The sequence below is a fragment of the Apis florea genome, unplaced genomic scaffold, assembly GCF_048593485.1.
Source record: "Apis florea isolate Af1SG1 unplaced genomic scaffold, ASM4859348v1 contig_2492_pilon, whole genome shotgun sequence".
NCBI classification, from domain to species: domain Eukaryota; kingdom Metazoa; phylum Arthropoda; class Insecta; order Hymenoptera; family Apidae; genus Apis; species Apis florea.
In genome coordinates, this window is record NW_028256593.1 from 5,762,797 (window position 1) to 5,782,676 (window position 19,880).

Here is a 19,880-nt window from a genome sequence, read left to right on the forward strand (position 1 = left end):
AAAATATTAATGTAATAAAAATTAAATGTATCATTTATATTATTTATATACGCATTTATACATACAAGTGTTATATTTTATTTAATATAATGGAGAAATTATTAATATTTTATTATTTTAATATTGAAAATCAGACTTAATAATAAAAATTTATCCCCTCTCTTATAATTTAGTAAAATGATCATGTGTGATGGTATCAACTATTAAAGTATTCGTTGCAATATAGTATAGTATAGTATATAGCTTTATCATAAATGTGTTGAATTAAGTTTTGGAATTGTAATAAGGAAATTATTAGTTAATCATGTCAATATGTAAATTCTCTCGAGTACTATTGCAAGAAAGTTCAGTGAAAGAGATTCAATCACGAATCACATGACGAAAGCGTTATTAATTAAAAACTTTACTTTTTAAAATAAGATACCTCTAGGTTATGCACATCAGCTTATCTGTCAAGTATCCTATAAAATGGAGAAACACATGCATTTATGGAGGGGTGTTGATAAGTTATCATATGCTTTTGGTGACAAACCGAATGGTATAATTTGTAGGCTAGTTACTATTAAAGATCACATTTTTATAGCAACAACTACTAATAATTTATATTATGGAGAGGTTTCATTTTTGGAGAATAGCTCTCCGTCATTGGTTTTCAAAAGAGCTCAATTTGATGTGATCGACATAGCATCCAATTCGGATTATTTATTTATTGTAGATAATAATGGACATGTTTTGAAAGTAAATCCTCAGGATATGACCATAGTAGATACAATAATCTTAAAAGAAGAAGTTAAATGTTGCAGTCATGGGTAGGTTTTGTAAAATTGAATATTATTAAACATTTAAATAACTTATGCTATTACAGATATAAACAAGAAAATGAAATTGTTAAAGTAAAATCAATAGCTGTTAGTGATCAAGCAGCATTATTTGTAACAGAAAATGGACAACTTTGGGCTAATGGAAACCAATCGCAAATAGATATTAATAGTATAGAGCCTAAAAAAGTTAAATTTTTTGAAGGTAGAACTGTTTCTGCTATTGCATGTGGTTCAAATTTTAATGTAGTTGCAGTAAGAAAAACAACAACAGCTTTAAAAAATGATACTGATAGTGAAAATGAATTAGAGGAAGAAGTTTTTGTCAATTCATGTCCTCAATGCCTCAACACTGTATTATTAAGTCCTACAAGTTTAACATCATCAGATACTTGTCCTATGGGACTTCATATGCAGCAATTTAGTGAAGATCATTCAACTAATTCCATTAGTGCTTTATCTGTTGCTAGTAAAGAACAAGAAACTTCATTTGCAGAAAACAATAAAAAAGAAAAAATTTCTGAAATAGTAGAAAATGGAGAACTGTGTTCCAATAATCCTATAGATTCTGACAAAGAAGAAAAAAAAAATGTTATCTTTATAAATACAGAGGCTGCAAGACAATTTTTAACCAGACAATTATCTTGGGTTTCATCTTATGGAAGTGTTAAAGAAGATATACCTTTGGAAAACATTGAAAAACCAACTAGATTAATAAAACAAAATGTATCTAATGTGGCTAATTTAGTATATGAAGGAGTCAAAAATGTAGGGGGTAAAGTTGTTACATTATCCAGACATATGAGTGGAAATTCAGATATAAATGAATTTAAAGATGATAATAGTGAACATTTAGAAATAGGAGAAGAATATCTCAAACCTACTGCTACAAGTTTGGCTTTAAGTTTACGCTGTGAAGAATTTCCATGGTCATCAAGTACTGGTTCCTCAGAGCATGAATTGTCTCAGCAAGGTTTAAATGAAAGGATTAATATTTTAACTCGTACTGGTAACAACATTTTATCTACTGAACTTTGGACATGGGGTGATATTGAGTATGGACAATTAGGAACAGGAGATATTGTTAAACGTTCAAGACCTATTTTAGTAGCAAAACTCAGTAATACTGGATTGAGAAAAATTTCATGTGGTGCATTTCATGTACTTGCCCTGACATTAGATGGAAGAGTTTTTGCTTGGGGCAGAAATAATTATAAACAGGTAACATTGGAACCACATTCATATCAAAGTGCACCTCGTTTATTTACCACAAAATTATTTCCGAATGAAAGAGCTAAAGATGTGACAGCTGGTAGTTTTCATAGTTTAGTTATGATGCATCATGGTTTATATTTTATTGGACATTCAAGGTAAATAATTTAACTCTGAAAAATAAAAATAAAAAAAAAGAAGTTCTATCTGTTTACAAAAAATGTTGTATGATTTCAGTAAAACTGGTGAAATGTTTCATCTTGATATTGAAACAAATATTAAATGTAGTCCTCAACAAATTTTTAGTTCTGGTAATTACAGTTGCTGTTCTGTGATAAATGAACCTGAAATAAATATTTCCGAAGATTTGATAAGTGACCAAATTTTTTTGGAAGAAATATTGGTTGTTTACCAAAATTTAATTAAACCATTCCAAAAAAAAGGAGGTGCTATGCAAGAATCAAATGTTTATGAAACATTATGTCGATGTTATACCGAATTATTAAGTTTCAGTGCATTAAATGTCATTAGTTTATGGGATTATTTTAATCATATTGGTGAAGCATATGATGTAACAATTATTGCTAATGTTGAAGAATATATTACTGTGTATAAATACTATTTAAATGCAGTGTGTGATGTTATTTCTTTGAGTGGATTTACATATATTGCAAAAATAATTGAAGTACCACAAATAATAACAAATTTATTTATAGATAAGTTAAAAACTAATGAAACTAAAAAAATTACTGATGAAATCATTATTACTATGGCATTACAACATCCATTATATAAATTAAATAGGTAAATATATTTAAATATGTATAAAAAATAATAACAATTTTCATCATTTTTTAATTATTGAATATTGAAACTGAAAGAATGCTTAAACTATAATAAAATTAATAAAAATTATCCATTTCTACAATAAATAATTATTTTAAAAACTAAAATTATGTTTATATTATATAAAATGACATTAAAAATATATCATAAAAATATTAAAATTATATTGAAAAAATCATATTTAACAATATTTAAAAAATCAATATTACAATAATTACAATTTATCATTGATTTATTATTTTCTATTTATGATAACAGACATTATATTTATATACAGATATAAGAATATGATTTTAAATCTAATGAAATGTAATGGTACAAGAATGGGTATAGAACGAATGCAAGAAGCTTTAATAAAATGGGAACAAATATGTGATGATCAAGAAAAACAACAAAAAGAAGCTGAAACAACTAAATTATTTTGGGAGAATTCTGGAAAACTTGGAGAATTATTAAGATCTCCTGATAGAAGGCTCATTAGAGAATCACGAACGCATCCTTTATCAATACTTAATTCTGGAAGATTTTCTACACATTGGTTTGTTTTATTAACTGATATATTTATTCATGTTACTGGTACTTCTCATATGGTACATCCACTTAAAACTTTATGGATAGAACCTTTACCAGATTCTGAAACAGTACAAGTATGTTAAATTTTATTTTATTTAAATATATCTACTTACAGTGGTAACTATATATTTACAAACAAATTAAACATAAAATTAAAATTTCAAGTTATATATTTGTATATATATTTGTTAATCTTTATCGAATTTCATATTAGATATATTGTAAATAATTTACAGTTATATCATATTAGAACATAATCATTCTTCTCATTCTGAGATTTATGATAGATATTGGAAATGATTAATCAGTTTTATAATTATAGAAAGATTCTATTATCTCATAGAAAATTTTTCTATCCTTTTTGACTTTTAAGTTAAATATAAATGTAGAGATTGATCTATTTCAAAATTACTTATTGTTTTAAAAGTTAAATCACACAATCTAGCATTATAAAAAGATAAAGTGTATGGATTTGAATAGAACAGATCCTCCAACTCGCTAAAATTACATCATATTAATAAACGCTAATAAAGAAAAAACTGAATTAGTTCCATATCAATTTTTAATTATTTGAAATTAAACTGATTTCAGTTTAATCTAGTTAGATCACATTTTATAATATTAATTTAAATAAAAATAGAATAATAAAAATAAATACAATTAGTACAAGAAAATAGGAAATCATATTGCCATGTATTATTATATAAAGTAGAGATATTTAATATGTATGTAAGTATATAACTATCACTGTATATTGATGCATAATTATGGTAAAAAGTTTTTATACCTCATATACCTTTCATCTATATTTTAGAATGCTATATCAGTAATAGCACCAGAGGATACATTTGTATTATATACTCCAACACCTTTTGATCGAAATGAATGGTTATATGCTTTACAAAATGCCATAAAATGTAGCTTACAAAGAGTTATTGGACATATACCTCCAGTAGTACGTTCTAGTTCATTCTCTTTCACAAAGCACAGTGTTTTTAAAGATGCAAAATATACTGGTAAGTCATTATTAATAGTAATATATACATGACAAATTTTATATTATTGTCACAATATTGTTCATAAAGCAAAATTTCTTTAAAAATTTAAAATCATTAAAAATTATTATAATTCTAATTTTTAATAATTATTCTATAATTAGAATTTTATTTTATAATTATTTTTATAATTAGAAATTATTTGATTTAAAGAAAAAACTGATTACACAAAAATAATATAAAAATATAATTATATTTATATTATTTTATTTATAGGGCGGTGGCTAAATGGTAAACCACATGGTTCTGGGAAATTAGAGTGGTCTGATGGACGTAAATATGCAGGACAATTTCACAAAGGTATTATTCATGGTTCTGGTAAAATGGAAATTCCATCACAAGGTGTATATGAAGGACAGTGGAAAGATGGTCAACAAAATGGATATGGAACAATGAAGTTAGTTTCTGAATAATTGAAATTTAATTCCAAATATTATAATATTTTAAATAAAATATAAAAATATTCTAGATACAATAATGGAGACTTTTATGAAGGATATTTTAAAGATGGTTTACCACATGGTCATGGTGTTAAAAAAGAAGGTCATTTCATGGCATCTGTAGCATCAGTTTATATTGGAGAATGGGCTGCAGGTGTTAAACAGGGATATGGAATTATGGATGATATTATGACAGGTATTTATTATCTATAAGTATTTATAAGTTTTTTATAATCTAATTAAAGATACAAAAAAATTGTTATTTTTTTAATAATTAACAAACATAAATATACCTAGATAAATAATTACTAATTAACTAAGTAATATATTATTTTAGGAGAAAAATATTTAGGATCATGGAGTAATGGTATGAAACATGGTTGTGGTTTAATAGTAACTTTAGATGGTATTTATTATGAAGGATTTTTCATGCAAGACGTTTTAACGGTAAATAATTAAAAATTTTCTAAATTTATATATGTAAATTTAAAAATGTTTATATGAAATGCTTATAATAAAAGGGTCATGGAGTTATGGTATTTGAAGATGGTACTCATTATGAAGGTGAATTTAAATCAGCTGGTATTTTTTATGGTAAAGGAACATTAACTTTTACAAGCGGTGAGCGATTAGAAGGTAATATGAATGGTGCATGGAATGAAGGTGTAAAAGTTATTGCAACATTACACATGAATAAAGCTAATGGAAATATACAAAGTTATTCAAAACCAATGTAAGTTATCAATTAATATTTACTTTAATGAAGTTTTAAATTTATATATTCTTTATTATATAGATCTTTCGGGAAATTATGTGTATCACCAGATCAAAAATGGAAAGCTATATTTAGACAGTGTTATCAACAACTTGGTGTACCTGAACCAGGTTCAAAAGCTATGAGTGTAGTTGATAAGTCTGCTGAGACACAACGTGTTTGGCAAAATATTGCTAGCATAATAACTAAGTCACATCAAAAAGCTTTACAACGAAAAAAGCATCTGACAATTACTAGTATTAGTAAAGAAAAAAATAATGAAGTAATTGATGAATTAGATAAGATTCCTTGTTTTGGAAGAGACAAACTTACTATTCAAAATTATAGTGAAATTCACAAATATCTAATTAAAGCATTTGATAGTTCATATCACCCATTAGGAGCACTTTTAACAGAAGTTGCTGCTGTATATACAGCTACCTATGGTGGTGTAAGAGTTCATCCTTTATTACTTAGTCATGCTGTATCTGAACTTCGTAGTATTACTTCAAGAATATATGAAATAGTTATCTTATTATTTCCGGCATTACCACGAGGTGGAAAAGAATACATATTGGAAACAGAAAAAAACGAAGAAGAAAGGTAAATATTTTAATTAATTATTTACATAAATTATGATTTTTTATTATTTATGTTATTTTATTTTATTAGTCAAGTTATAAGTGCTACAGCAATACTTCATCCAATATTGTTACCTCGTGTGCATTCGGCACTTTTTGTACTATATGCTTTACATAATAAAAAAGAAGATGATGCTTATTGGGAAAGATTAATGAAATGGAATAAACAACCTGATATAACACTTATGGCTTTTCTGGATATTGATCAGTAAGTAATATAGTTAAAAACATAAAACAAATAATAAGTATTATTATCTTATATGTATTATATTTTTTACATCATTTATTAAATTTCCGAGATTTATAATAAAATTTTAGAAAATTTTGGAAAAATTCAAATGTCATGAATTTGAATGAAAACGGATTACCGTATCAAAATGAACCATTCTTCAGCGAAGCAATAGAAACATTACAACAACTGAAAACCACGTTTTCTCCGTTAGAAAAATTATTAGTTGTTAGAAATACATTTGAACAAATGACACAAGTAAGTTAGCTTTTTTGAATATATGTAATTATCATATTATTTGTGCATTAAATCTTATATACTATTTATAATAGGCAGTTCAAAAGCAATTGGGAACTACATATTTATGGACAATGGATGAATTGTTTCCTGTTTTTTGTTTTGTGGTTGTTCGTGCCAGTGTATTACAATTGGGTAGTGAAATACATTTTATAGAAGATTTTATGGAACCTTATTTACAGAATGGAGAACTTGGAATTATGTTCACTACTCTTAAGGTAAGATATCATTTTTCTAGAAAAATTACTTAATATATAGAAATTTAATTAAAATATATATTTTTTAGGCCTGTTACTATCAAATATTACAAGAAAAAATTAACGTGGGTGACTAAATACAACAAAATAATTTCTATACATAAATAAAAGTATAAGTTACAAAGTAAGTTTTAGTAATAATTTATTAAAATACATTGTTAATATAAATAAATGAAATATATGCATTATGTCACAAATTAGTACCTCAAAATATAATATTTAATTGAAACAATATAATTTAATGAAATGTTAAATATTGTAAAACGAATCATTTGTGTATCATAATTGTTAAAAGTTATAAACGTATTTATTATAAATAGTAAAAACTGATGCTAAGATATAAGTAGATATATTATCAAATCTTAAATAAAATAATTTAAATAGTGAAATTACATATCAAATTCTATAAAACTATTAATGTACAGTGTATATATATTTAGATGAATTTAAAACTTTATTTATTTATGCAAATTTATTTCTATATTATTTTAGTTTTCAATTATTTATTTATATATTTTTTTATACATTATTTTAGTTTTCAAAATAGACTAAATATTTGTAAAAAAAAAAGTTGTATACATGAATATATTGTTATAATTTTAAGCATCAATGAATTTCAATTTCAATAAGCATTTATATCATCATATTGCGAAATTTAAGAATTAATTTTTAATATTTCTTCAACTGTTAATTCCAATATTATATACACAATATTGTATAATTATTTAATTTACGTAACTGCCATAAAATATTATTTAATATTAGTTTAATAATCTTTCTTTATTCTATATCATGTTATCAAATTATGTCATTAAATGTAATGTAAAATGAATTATATTTAAACAATATTGATCGAATAATTAATGACATGTTATATATTTATGTTATACATATATTTCACATAACAACATTGCAATATTATATGCAATATCATAATCCTATATAATAATAATAATATAATGATGATCGTAGCGATTAGAATTTTATGTTATACATAATATTGAATATTTATTTTAGATGTAATACATACATACAGCTTGTAAGTATCTATATCAAATCAATAAAATTATATGTTTAAGAACAAATATACTTTATTTGTCTATTAAATATTTATATATATATATATATTTTATAATTTATTTATTTTTATTAAAAAATTTCATTTATTTTTTATAAAAATATAAGAAATTAATACGAATTTAAATTTTATGTATTACACAAATTAATAGTACTTTATTTCATAAAAAATATGTGATTATTTATTAAAAATACAAATGTTTCTTTACATTAAAATATGAGAACAAATTTTAATAAAATAATTATTTTATCATATATATATTATTATTTACATACGTAATATATACAAAGTTAATATATTTATAAAATATTTTTGATCGATTCTAGAGGTTAAAATAAGCACAAAAGTTGATATATAAAAATATAAATCGATATAATCGAGAATTATTTAATAAATAATTTAAATTTGAAGAAATATTAATGGAAATGAAGTAACAAAATAAGACGGAGATAAAGCTATTTCACTATACTTGTGCCTCGCTCCGTCGAATACAAATTTCAATTATTTATATGTTAACTTAATAAATAGGTCTCAACTAATAAATTTTTGTTTGGTCTCTAAAATTGACTCTCTAAACTCGTATTTCTCGAATATATCAATTATCATGTATATGGCGCGAATACGCGCACGTGGTGTTCATTACTCAATCGTGCCAATACATACAAATCTATATATAAATATAATATAATAAATAGTAATGAATAAAAAAAAATTGAGAAAGAAAATAAATCAATTATAAATAAATACATATTTTATATTTTATCCTATTTTTTTTTAAAACAAATAAACTTCAAATTAAGAAAAATTTATACATTTTTCTGATATTAATTATTTAAAAATAATATACAAATTCTTTAAAAAAATTTTTACATATTTTTAATTATTATATAGTTAATATATTTTTACATACATATATATTAAATATATACATACATTAAAATCAAAATTAAATTAATGCTAAAATTATCAAAAAAGAAGATAATTCAGTCTGTGAACTCTTGATGTTTATTTCTATAGTTACTATGTATTCTTTTTAATAAAAAATTATTGAAAATTCAATTTATATATGTTTGTCTACATGTACAATAGTTTTATGTAAAATATTTGTTGAAAAATTTTTATAATAAAATATTTCACATCGTTTGTGATGCGCAGGTTTAACCAGAAACATGATCACGAAGTAATTTAAAGATTATGCGTATATCGTTTCTCTTACTTGAATTAAAACTGTACGTTTAGAAATAGTATATTAACGTAATTATATTTAGATTTGATTATTATAGATATGGAAGTAGTTAGAAGTATATGGAAAAATCCTGTTTTATTATATAAAACCGGACTACGAGCATCATTTAGAAATAGGTATATGATAAGAATATAACCTAAACATTATTTTACTTCATGATATAGTATGGATTAATATTAAATTGTAAATTCTTGTTTTATAGCAGTATTTTTCTTCTTTTTTATTACATTCTAGTAACATTTATTGAAATTATAAAATTAAACTATTGTATAATATTTAATGTTGCATTAAAATATTATTGATTTAGAATATATTTAATTAAATACAAAAATAATATATATATAAATATATATATAAATAATATATATATATATATGTTTATAAATATATATATATATATATATTATAAATATATTATAAAAGTTGTGTTCTATCATATTATAAAATAAAAATGTAGAAATTTGTTTATACATAGTCTATTTTAAAAAATTGAATCATATCACTATAAAAGTATAAAAATTTACATGAGAAAAAATATTTGTTAATAAATTCTTTTATATCATAAATAATTATATCAAAATAAAAAATTAATGAACTTCTGATAAGTATGGTTGTTAAAGAAATTATAGATGTTAAGATATATCTCAATATAATATCATGTCTCAAAATAAAATAATTTTTTTGCAGTAGCAGTTCTGCATCAAAAGTAACAAAAAAAGAAGATGTTTCTATACAAGACAATGATTTACAATTATCAAATATAAATACAGATATAAGTACACAAAATGATGTAACATTTAATGCTCTTGTTTCAACTGAAGAATTATTAGCACAAATAGGATTGGCAAGGGAATTTGCAACAGATAGTAAAGTTGAACATCCTTATGTTGATAAATTAAAAAGAGTGCAAATGATTTTATTTGATTTAAGTCATGCTATATTAAAACCGATGCCAGGAAAAAGTAAAGCATTTGAAAGTAAACATATCAATGATTTGGAAGAATGGATAGCAGAATATGCCAATCAACTACCACCTCAAGAAACTTATATTATTCCAGTAAATGATATTTTTATTTTATATTTTTTATTATATAAATAACTTTATTATGTTTTATTTTATATTTCAACAGGGTGGTGGTAAGGCTTGTTCTACATTACATTCAGCGAAAGCAGTATGCAAACGAGTAGAAAGAAATGTTGCATTTTTGGTTCAAGATGGTTTATTGAATAAAGAAGCACAAATATATCTAAATAAATTACAAAACTTCCTACTAACAACATCACGTATTGCAGCCAAATGTGATCAACGTACAGAAAATATTTATATTCCTAGAGTAGAAGTTGAAAAAAATGAGGAAAAGTAAAACTCATGAAAAAAATTTGTAGATTATTTTTCATTATTTTTATTGTAAAAATAACATAACAGTCAAATATTGTATGCAAAATTTATGCGGTAATATTTTTTCTAAATGTATCTTCATAGTAAATAAGTTGTAAATATTCTTTAATGAAATTATAAGTATCAGTTACTGATTATATTCTATTATTGTATTATTAAATGTACATAGTAATTAAAACATTAAGTAATTATTATGTAAAGACTTTTAATAAAATATTATAAGATACATATTTTTCAATTATGATATATTTTTAAATATATCATCATAAAATGATTCTAATTTATGTGATATTTTGTTACTTTTGTTAAACAATTATATGTAATTTTATCAAAATATATATATATTATATTAATTAATTTAAATAATAAGAAAAGTAATTTTTCTGTACTATATATGTACATTAAAAGATTGTTAGAAATTTGCTGTTATATCAAATTTTTAACTATTTATATGTGATACAAAAAATATGAAATAATTGTGTTGTAAATAAATATATAGTTTTAAGCATAATAATAAATCATATAAAGGAATATGTATAAAAAAAAAGGTTATAAGATGATGATAACAATAATAACATTCAGTAAAATTAATTATTTATTCCAAAACTTCGTCTCCTTCAACAATTTCTTTTAAATTAAGTAATTCCAATAATCCTGAACCTTTAGTTTCAGATCTTACTAGTTCATTTATCTCTCTATAATGTCCAGGATCAATTAAACAAATTAAATCTAATGTTCCATTGTCCCATTCTTCTGTTTCTAGTTTTGTTACTAATTTTTCTATTTTATCTCTTAATTTTTTTGCTTCTTTACCCGAAACCAAAACTCTGAGTCTCATTTGAGCTCGTTCAAGTGGCATTACAGCTTTTAATTGAGGAATCACATCTAAAGCTTGCTGTTTTGCATTTCGATTTGGTTTTACAGAAAAATGGACATCTTTCATAGCTTTTTCTATCATAGTTATCGTATATGGACGTTTAGTTTCTGGATTTATACATTTATTAGCAACAGTTGTGGCAATATCTTTGAACATAGAATCTAAAGCCGAATGCCTTTCTTTGTCAGAAACTTGAAGTTCTCCTTTTGTAAGAATTTCTTTACAGATTTCTGTTTGATTATCTGTACCAAAAGCTTTTATAAGATCTTCTTTTTTTGCTACTTGACCTTTTGAAACATTTATAAACACAGTGTGTGTTTGTAAAACTTCATCAATATCTTTTTCTCTGAAATGTAATTTTATTATTACAATTATTAATAAAACATAAAATATATTATATGTGTAAAAAAAAAAAAAAAAAAAAGAAAGAAAGAAGGAAAAAGATAGGATATAAAGACAAAATTTATTTAGGTTAGATGTCAAGTACATATCAACAATGTAACGTACGTTTTTGTTTTGATCGGCTGTCAAAGACTTACAGTTTATTTCTCCAAGAGATAACCTTGTTCCTATAACAAGCGATCTCAAATCGTTTTCCTGCTTTTTTCATACGAACCACGGCCACGTTGGTTAATCTTATTTGATTCGTTGGTGTAAAAATTTTAGACGATTTCGACATTTTTTAGCAAGTATGTATATACGTGACTATAAAATTATAATTCACGTAATTTGTATAATATTCTTTTTATTTTATATACAATCTTATCTAACAATAAGTCTTACGGATGTTTCAAAGCGATTTCGAATTCTCGATTTATAATCGAATGGTTATCACATACAACTTCCTTTGCAATATCGATAGATTTTTGAATTGTTTTAAGATGTAACACGTAAGTCTATTGATGTAACATATAAAATTATATTTATAATGTTTTTGTAAAATTTAAAGGATAATTTTGAATAATAACTTTTAAACTTTTAAAAGTATGCAATTGTGAAGATATATTTTTTAAAACATAATTATAATTATAAATAAATGTATTATTAAATGTGTTTATTAATTATATAAAAATCTATGTAAATATAAATATAAATTTGTAAGAAATTAAAATTAATTTCGTGAAAATCATGAAAAACAAAAAATTTTATACCGATACAATATAATATTAGAATTTTTTTTTATAAAACTCATCTTCAAAGAGAAAGAAAATTTTTTATATTTATTTCAGTTAATAATAATATAAATTATAAGTACAAAATATAATATAAAATTTAAAAATAAAATTTGTTATTTTTGTTTTAATTATGAAATTTCATAATGTTGGTAAAAGAATTGAAATGTTAATTGCTAAGAAAAAATAAAATACGAAATTATGAATTAATTCAAAATTATATGATTGTAGAAAAAAATGATCGTTCGAGATTTTGAAAAATTGTAATTTTCTTTATTCACAATATAAAAATCTGTAAAAAATTATATAAATAATATCATTAGATTTCTACGAGTTGTTTAATTTTCAAGTTACTTTATTATTTAAACAAATGAAAAAGTGTTAGTCACATGACGTCATTATACGATAAGCAAAATCGCGGGCGGTGCGCACGCCGTGATTGTACGCATGCGCAGACTGACCGCTACGTTAGACTGTATCGAATATGGCTGCCGCGAGCGTGATGCCGTTAGAAGTGCGTGAAAAATGATCGTTTTTTCGTGGTTTAAACGATCCGATCGTTTTTACGTGAGTGCACAGTGGCAGTGAGTGTTATCTCCAACATTTCAACAACGTGGGAGGTCCTTATCATGGCGTTGGTTACCGTGCAGCGGTCTCCAAGTGTATCCAATTCCCCGCAGAGTTCGGTGAGTTTTTCTGCTTTGTGCGTCTTTGTCGATAGTTGCTGTCAATTTTGACGAAGAATCCATTGTTTGCAAATTTATTGCTATCATTATTCGAAATACTATGGATTCCAAACACATCAAAAATTGTTTGGCTATACTCAAATAGTATTTTCTTATTTGATTTATTATTATACAATCAATTGAAAAAGGAAATTTTGATAATTTGAAATTCTTTTTTACATAAACGTACATAATAACAATAAAAGGAAGAAACTTATGATCACGAAATAATTATGATATGTTTTGACATTTCCTTCTGATTAAACACAACGTTGCACGAGTTCGTGGTTAATTGTCACTTATCTAATTCGCAAGATTCGCATATCTTTCTATTACCAGATATCATTTGCGAAAATCTATATCTAACAATTTATTATACAAAATAACTGCATGCGTGATTTACTATCATTTCTGATATCTTCGTATCTTCTTGAATTATGCGATTACACGATTGTACGACACGCTTATATACATAGCTAAATGCAATACAACTTATTTAATGATTTATTAAGAAAAATTGGATATCATATTGACGAAAAACGAAAGAAGGGAACATAGGATGAATATTTCTTATTTTTATAAATTTTATTATTATCAATTAATTGTTAATCAGATTTTGTTTTAAATTATTATTAATTAATAATCGGAAGGTATAAGAATATTTCGAGTTAAATAATTAGCTTTTCGTATATTCATATATTCAATGATAATTCGACTTAAATAGTTAAATTGATTTGTTTATATTAATTTCATCGATAACGCAAAGTTTCATCCAGTAATATTCCAAATTCCAAAGTCGTGTAAGTCGTTCTTTCAACACGTTCATTGTTGTCGAAAGAAAACACGTTTCTTCTTTTTCGTTTCGTTTTCCGAGATCGTTTATCGTCATTTCACGTAGAAATCGAAGTATCGCGATCTACCAGTTGTTTATGCACATATATGCGTGTAACGTAGTTAACGTTGCAACAGCAGTGGCTGTTTCAGTATTAATTGATTTACTCCACCTCGTCACACGATATACTGGAGCGATGAAAGAGAGTTGAGAAAGAGAGCGAAAGGAACACGTGGTTCTAGCGTATATGTATGTATTCAAGAACGAGTACCGTGACGAGCGTGTTTTCTTTTCTTCGACCGATAAACTGATTTTGCTGGAATAAATATGCTGTCGATTCTTGCATTTCGTCGGCCCAACCGATCAAATCTCAAACGTTTATTCATCCCGATTACTCGAGTTTAGCCGAACTTTCAAACGATTATTTTATTTTTTTACAATAATTCGGAAAAAATTGTTTGTAAAAATATTATCTCATGAAAAAAAACCTCTTCTTGAATTTTCCTAATCGTTCATTGCTCGTTTCAAAGTTGTTGGAAAAAATTATGTGAAATTTAACGAGAAAAATAAATTTAATCACGAACGAATTATGAATAAAATGCCAAATATTATCAAATATATAGAAATAAAAATATATGTAAGAAAAATTATGTAAAATTCGAGTGGTAATTTTATATCGGATATTTATTAGACAATTTTTATTATTATAAAAACGGAAAATTCCATTTAAATATTTGCTATAGTTAGATAAACACGCGTATCTGCATTTTTCAAATCGCTTTTGCTTTCGATATTCCAGTGTTGTGTCCTCCCTAATGCGCGAAACTTTTGAAAAATTTTCCATCGAATTTTTAAAACGATAATTAAGAATAAGCTAATATATACGAAAATTATTATTAAGACGTTGAATTCAGAAGTGATGCAACTCGAAGAAATTGATATCAATATGTATCAATAACACGATAATACATTAGAAGGAAAAAAAATTAGAAAAAGCAAATAAAATGTTTATTAAATATCCGATATTTGATTTTTACTTAAAATTTCAAATAAATACAACTACGAAATTAGAATTACGTGTATTATATTTATACGAAGTTCGTACGAATTCTTTTAATATTTTTCAATATTATCGTAAAACGAAGTGTTTGAATTCCAACTTTATTTCTCTGATAATGAGATGGGAAATGGCGTTTTTTTTTTTTTCTTTTCTTTTCTTTTTTCATTATCCATCACGGTCAGTTTATCCAGATACGAGAATTTCCGTACGGAGAACCGTTAGAGAAGTAATTTTGCATATAAACGCGACTATCAATTAAAAAACGAGTTTTTTGAAAACGATCTTTTTTTTTTTTTTTTTTTTTTTCCTTTTCTTTTCTTCTTTCCCTCTTATGGGATCTTACTTGCAACGGGCAGGATTGATACACGATTCAAGGAATATAAGAGTTGCGATATACTCTTCCATTCGAATTGTATCATTTGCTGTTTTATTTAGGGAATAAGTTTCGGATACGGAGGAAAGTTGGAGGGGATGATAATGGCAACGTGGAACGAAAGTTACGAGAAATAGAGCGGAAAGTACTGCTCTTGTGTTTATAAAATAAGAAAATATTTAAAAAAAAAAAAAAAACTCGTTCGAGTTTGGAAAAAAGGCAAAGAAAGAAAATCAAATAATTGATCCCGAATTCGATAAAAATAAAACCTCTGCCTCCTCCTCCTCCTCCTCCTCCTCCTCCTCCTCCCTCTCCCCCTCCCTCTCCTCCTCCTCCTCCTCCTCCTCCTCCCCTCCTCCTCCCCTCCTGCTCCCCCTCCTCCTCCTCCTCCCTCCTCCTCCCCCTCCCCCTCCTCCCCTCCCCCTCCTCCTCCCCCTCCTTTTTCTTCCTTTTTTCAAATAATTATTTATCATTCGAGGAAACCAAATAGATTTCTCTCGATCTCGATCTCGAAGAATCCCACCAGAAATATAATATTAATAAATTAATAAATCGTGACGATGCTCGACACAAATATTCGCGAAACTACGTCTGTGAATTAATTTCGAATTTCAATGAGGAGAAAAAGCTGGAATAAGTTGGATAGAATGAAAATGAAAATGAAAATTTGGGCGAAAATATTGGTTTGGATCGCGATGGAATTTTGCGAAGGACGAGTCGGAATCGGTGGAAACGCGATACAATGAGAGATCGAGGGGGATGACTAACTGTCGGGGCCCCCTCGAGGAGCGAGGGAGCTAGAAGAGCGAGGGAGGCATATATACTTTGCATGCGCTCAATGCTCCGCGGCCTACCAAGTGCACTCACCATCTCGAAAGGGTAAGTTGCATTTTTCTAACGTGTCCAGAGGGGGCGAATTCGACAGGGGACACACACACACACACACGCACACACACGGCCCTATCGATTTTTAAGAGCTCGTTTTCTGCACACACGACGCTTTCCTTCCTTCTCCTTCCCACTTTTCAGTGTAAAAAATTTTGTTCCCCTGGTTAGCAGATTCATCGAGATTTCGTTGGTTAAGAATCGAATGCGAAGTCGAAAAAATTGGTACGATCCATCGACGAGTAAAAATACATTATTCGCATTATTTCTTTTCAAATTTTCCATCGTCTTAAAACTAACCTATTCGTTTTCCGTTATTCCGCGAAAAATATAATATAACCGACTTGATTTCGTCAGATAATTAAATTATATGTGTACACACAGGGAATGTTTATTAGCAAATAATTGAACTGTTGTACCTTTCGCGAAACGATCGAGCGTGATACGCATAGATAAATGGATAAATGGAATTTCGGCGGATATAGATACCGGCGACGTTAACCATTGTTGCTTTAACGTTCGAATTATCGCGACACAACGACCCGCGAAAGACAAGTGGTTGCCACTTGCGAAGCACAATGCGTAAAATCGTTTGACAAAGGCACCTCTTAACAGGTGCTTGGCTGACAGCGTTCTGCCTTTTTTTTTTTTTTTCCTTTTTCTTTTTTCTTTCCTCCACACTCGAATACGTGCATCGGACACGTGTAAGCGCACGTGTGACTTGCCTCGCTCTTGTCACGAATAAAACGATTATCAAAATTTCTCTTGAAATTTCGCGTATCCTTCTCGAACTATATATATATATGAATTTTTATTACAATGTATACGCACCTCGTCGAAATTCCATTGTATAATTCCATTGTCTTCTTTCTTTTCTTTCGTATCCTGGAAATGAAATGAGCATAGAATGAATATCTTTCAAATTTATCCGAATATTATCAATTGGATCCTTTTTTTTTTTTCCAGGATTCGGGTGCTGGCGCACCGGCGGACGATGACGAAGCGGCGAGGAGCTGTAAAAGGTGAGATGAAAAAGAGCACGGAGGATAGAGAATCGTTGCTTAACCAACAGGCGGGCAAAAGTCTTCCTGTTTGGGAAGAAGACAGTTCTCATCGTCGCGGCTTCCTTCTTCTTGAAAATAATTCAATTAAACTGGCTCCACGGCTCTCCCGAGTAAAAGTCTCGTGCGAACTTCCTTCATCCTTCTCGATGTAAACACATGGGTTAATTCGTGCAGGAAGTGGAAGCGAGCGCGCCTCTTTTCTTGCCTTGATCGGTACGACTTTCTACCTTGCCGGTTGCGTAATGTATATATAGTGTACGGTTAATATCGTGCACGGTGTATAATCGCGTCAGTGAGTGAGAAAAACGGACGGAAACGAACGGCGCTTTCACGGGTTCGCGGATATTGGACGAACAGGCAGAGATATTTTCGCGAAGAAAATTTGTCGTCGTTTCCGCGAATCATATTCGGTCGAGATACGTTAGGTTTTAAACTTGTCTTAATTATCGATCGGTAAAGTAAACCTTGACGGAAAAATTATCGTCTCGACGGGTTCGGATCGCGGATATATCGAGCAAAGGAGAGAGAGAGAGAGAGAGAATTGCATGGACGAACAGATCGTTTCGAGCTCGTGTTAAAATTTTACACGGATGGAAATATTCTGCCGTTTCTGTTCGTATAACGAAGATTTGGATTTATTACTCTCAAGCGATAAGCGAGCATTCGTTTTGTTTCCTTTTAATAGATCGATCACCAGTATCGGTTTATTTTGCGTATTAATTCTCCCGATATATTCCTCCTCCTCTCTCTCTCTCTCCCCCCCCCCCCCGTTCAAATTTATCACGTATAATTTATAACGATACAATTAACGATCAATTATCATCATATCGTAAAGTAAAGTCTGGTATAAAATTTTATCCATTCTCCGTTCGAAAGAAGAAATACAAATTAATTTTTCTTTGCTGCAAAGGAGTTTTAGATCGAGCAAAAGGAAGTGAAAAGAAGTAAAAAAAAAAAAAAAAAAAAACTCGTTCGAGATAAAAATTTATTCGAATATGCGATCGAAACGTGCACGCTTCGAACGTATCGACGTACGATTTTCTCGACTAATTATATTCTGTAGCTTGCCCGTTTCTTGATTTTTTTTTTTCTTTCTTTCTTTCTTTTTTTTTTTTTTTAAAGTTTATACTTCTATTAGGGGTCATTCACCTTCGACTCGTGCAGCCGCCAGCTGCTGCTAGATTCTCCGCTGTACTCTCTGTTTATCGCCCACTTGTCAATGGGCTTGGTAATGAGACGGACAAAACACTCGCGATTTATGTTTCTATCGCGAATTTTTCTCACTGGGTGTTCGAAAAGGTCGCGCGCCATCTCTTCTCGATCCAATCGATTCCACGACAACCGGTGGCAATTATTTTAAATAATAATAATCGATAAGGTAATTTTTCAATGAAGAAAGAAAAAAAGATCGCTTCGACAATTTCCCAAAATTTATTCCTCTCGTGTTCGTATGTCTTTAAAAAAAAAAAAATAAAATAAAATAAAATAAACCGTCTAAACACCGGTTTCGTCGAAGTTACGCAAATATTCGTCGTTTCACGTTTCAGCGGGGAGTATTTAATAGATTGTAATGTATTCCTTGTCGACACGATCGGACATCGCCGGATTCCTGGATAAGCGACACCACTTTTCAAGGATTTCGGTATTCATTGCGCGATAATATAAACTAGTCTGTATACGATTGTAAGGAATATCGGTGTGGAAGGTTGTGGTCTCTTCTTTGTTTCGAACAATGATTCATCGATTTATCGCGGGAGATCGTTTAATCGCCGCACCGTTGTTTATTCGCCTCATTTTGCTTTTATTTCATTTTCTATCCGCGTTTCCTATCCGTATCGCCGATTCCAATCCCTCGATCGAGCGATCATCGAGCGTCAAACGATGCAAAAAAAAAAAAAAAAAAGAAGAAAGAAGAAAAAAAGCTTTGTGCGTGGAAAGAGCAGCAAAGGGTTGTGAGAGTGGTGAGAGGGGGAGAAAAGAGGGAAACGCGGCAGACGACGTGGCGGTGCGGGTGAGCGAGTGGATTAGCGATCGAGTTAACGATCAG

General features: G+C 27.7%; 4 protein-coding genes across 5 annotated transcripts in view; 3 read left to right on the forward strand and 1 right to left on the reverse strand.

Moving 5' to 3' along the window:
- The first annotated feature begins 222 nt into the window (after window positions 1-222).
- On the forward strand, window positions 223-8,207 carry Als2 (Amyotrophic lateral sclerosis 2). Its single transcript, XM_003695389.3, has 14 exons — window positions 223-809; window positions 866-2,188; window positions 2,268-2,834; window positions 3,154-3,523; window positions 4,264-4,465; window positions 4,721-4,901; window positions 4,974-5,140; window positions 5,282-5,391; window positions 5,466-5,677; window positions 5,741-6,301; window positions 6,371-6,547; window positions 6,658-6,826; window positions 6,901-7,083; window positions 7,152-8,207. Exons 1-14 carry the CDS (start codon window positions 469-471, stop codon window positions 7,197-7,199), a joined length of 4,611 nt encoding a protein of 1,536 aa, XP_003695437.1. The 5' UTR covers window positions 223-468; the 3' UTR covers window positions 7,200-8,207.
- A 731-nt stretch (window positions 8,208-8,938) lies between these two features.
- On the forward strand, window positions 8,939-11,071 carry LOC100870744 (corrinoid adenosyltransferase MMAB). 2 transcript variants are annotated; one of them, XM_003695393.4, is made up of 3 exons: window positions 8,939-9,562; window positions 10,134-10,503; window positions 10,577-11,071. In XM_003695393.4, the coding sequence occupies exons 1-3, from the start codon at window positions 9,486-9,488 to the stop codon at window positions 10,808-10,810; spliced, it is 681 nt and encodes a 226-aa protein (XP_003695441.1). In that variant the 5' UTR covers window positions 8,939-9,485; the 3' UTR covers window positions 10,811-11,071. The 2 variants fall into 2 exon arrangements, with proteins under 2 accessions (XP_003695441.1, XP_086761833.1); XM_086905707.1 differs by having other exon boundaries at window positions 9,181-9,429.
- Window positions 11,072-11,422: 351 nt separating this feature from the next.
- Sbds (SBDS ribosome maturation factor) lies at window positions 11,423-13,218 on the reverse strand. The gene is made up of 2 exons (XM_003695394.4): window positions 12,262-13,218; window positions 11,423-12,068 (listed from the first exon to the last, which is right to left on the reverse strand). The coding sequence occupies exons 1-2, from the start codon at window positions 12,399-12,401 to the stop codon at window positions 11,441-11,443; spliced, it is 768 nt and encodes a 255-aa protein (XP_003695442.3). The 5' UTR covers window positions 12,402-13,218; the 3' UTR covers window positions 11,423-11,440.
- A 146-nt stretch (window positions 13,219-13,364) lies between these two features.
- Window positions 13,365-19,880, forward strand: part of ssh (Protein phosphatase Slingshot) — a 43,880-nt gene continuing 37,364 nt past the window's right edge. The window contains exons 1-2 of the mRNA XM_086905693.1: window positions 13,365-13,580; window positions 17,736-17,791. Coding sequence (XP_086761819.1) covers window positions 13,524-13,580; window positions 17,736-17,791 — 113 coding nt within the window. The 5' untranslated portion in view covers window positions 13,365-13,523. The remainder of the gene's footprint in view (window positions 13,581-17,735; window positions 17,792-19,880) is intronic.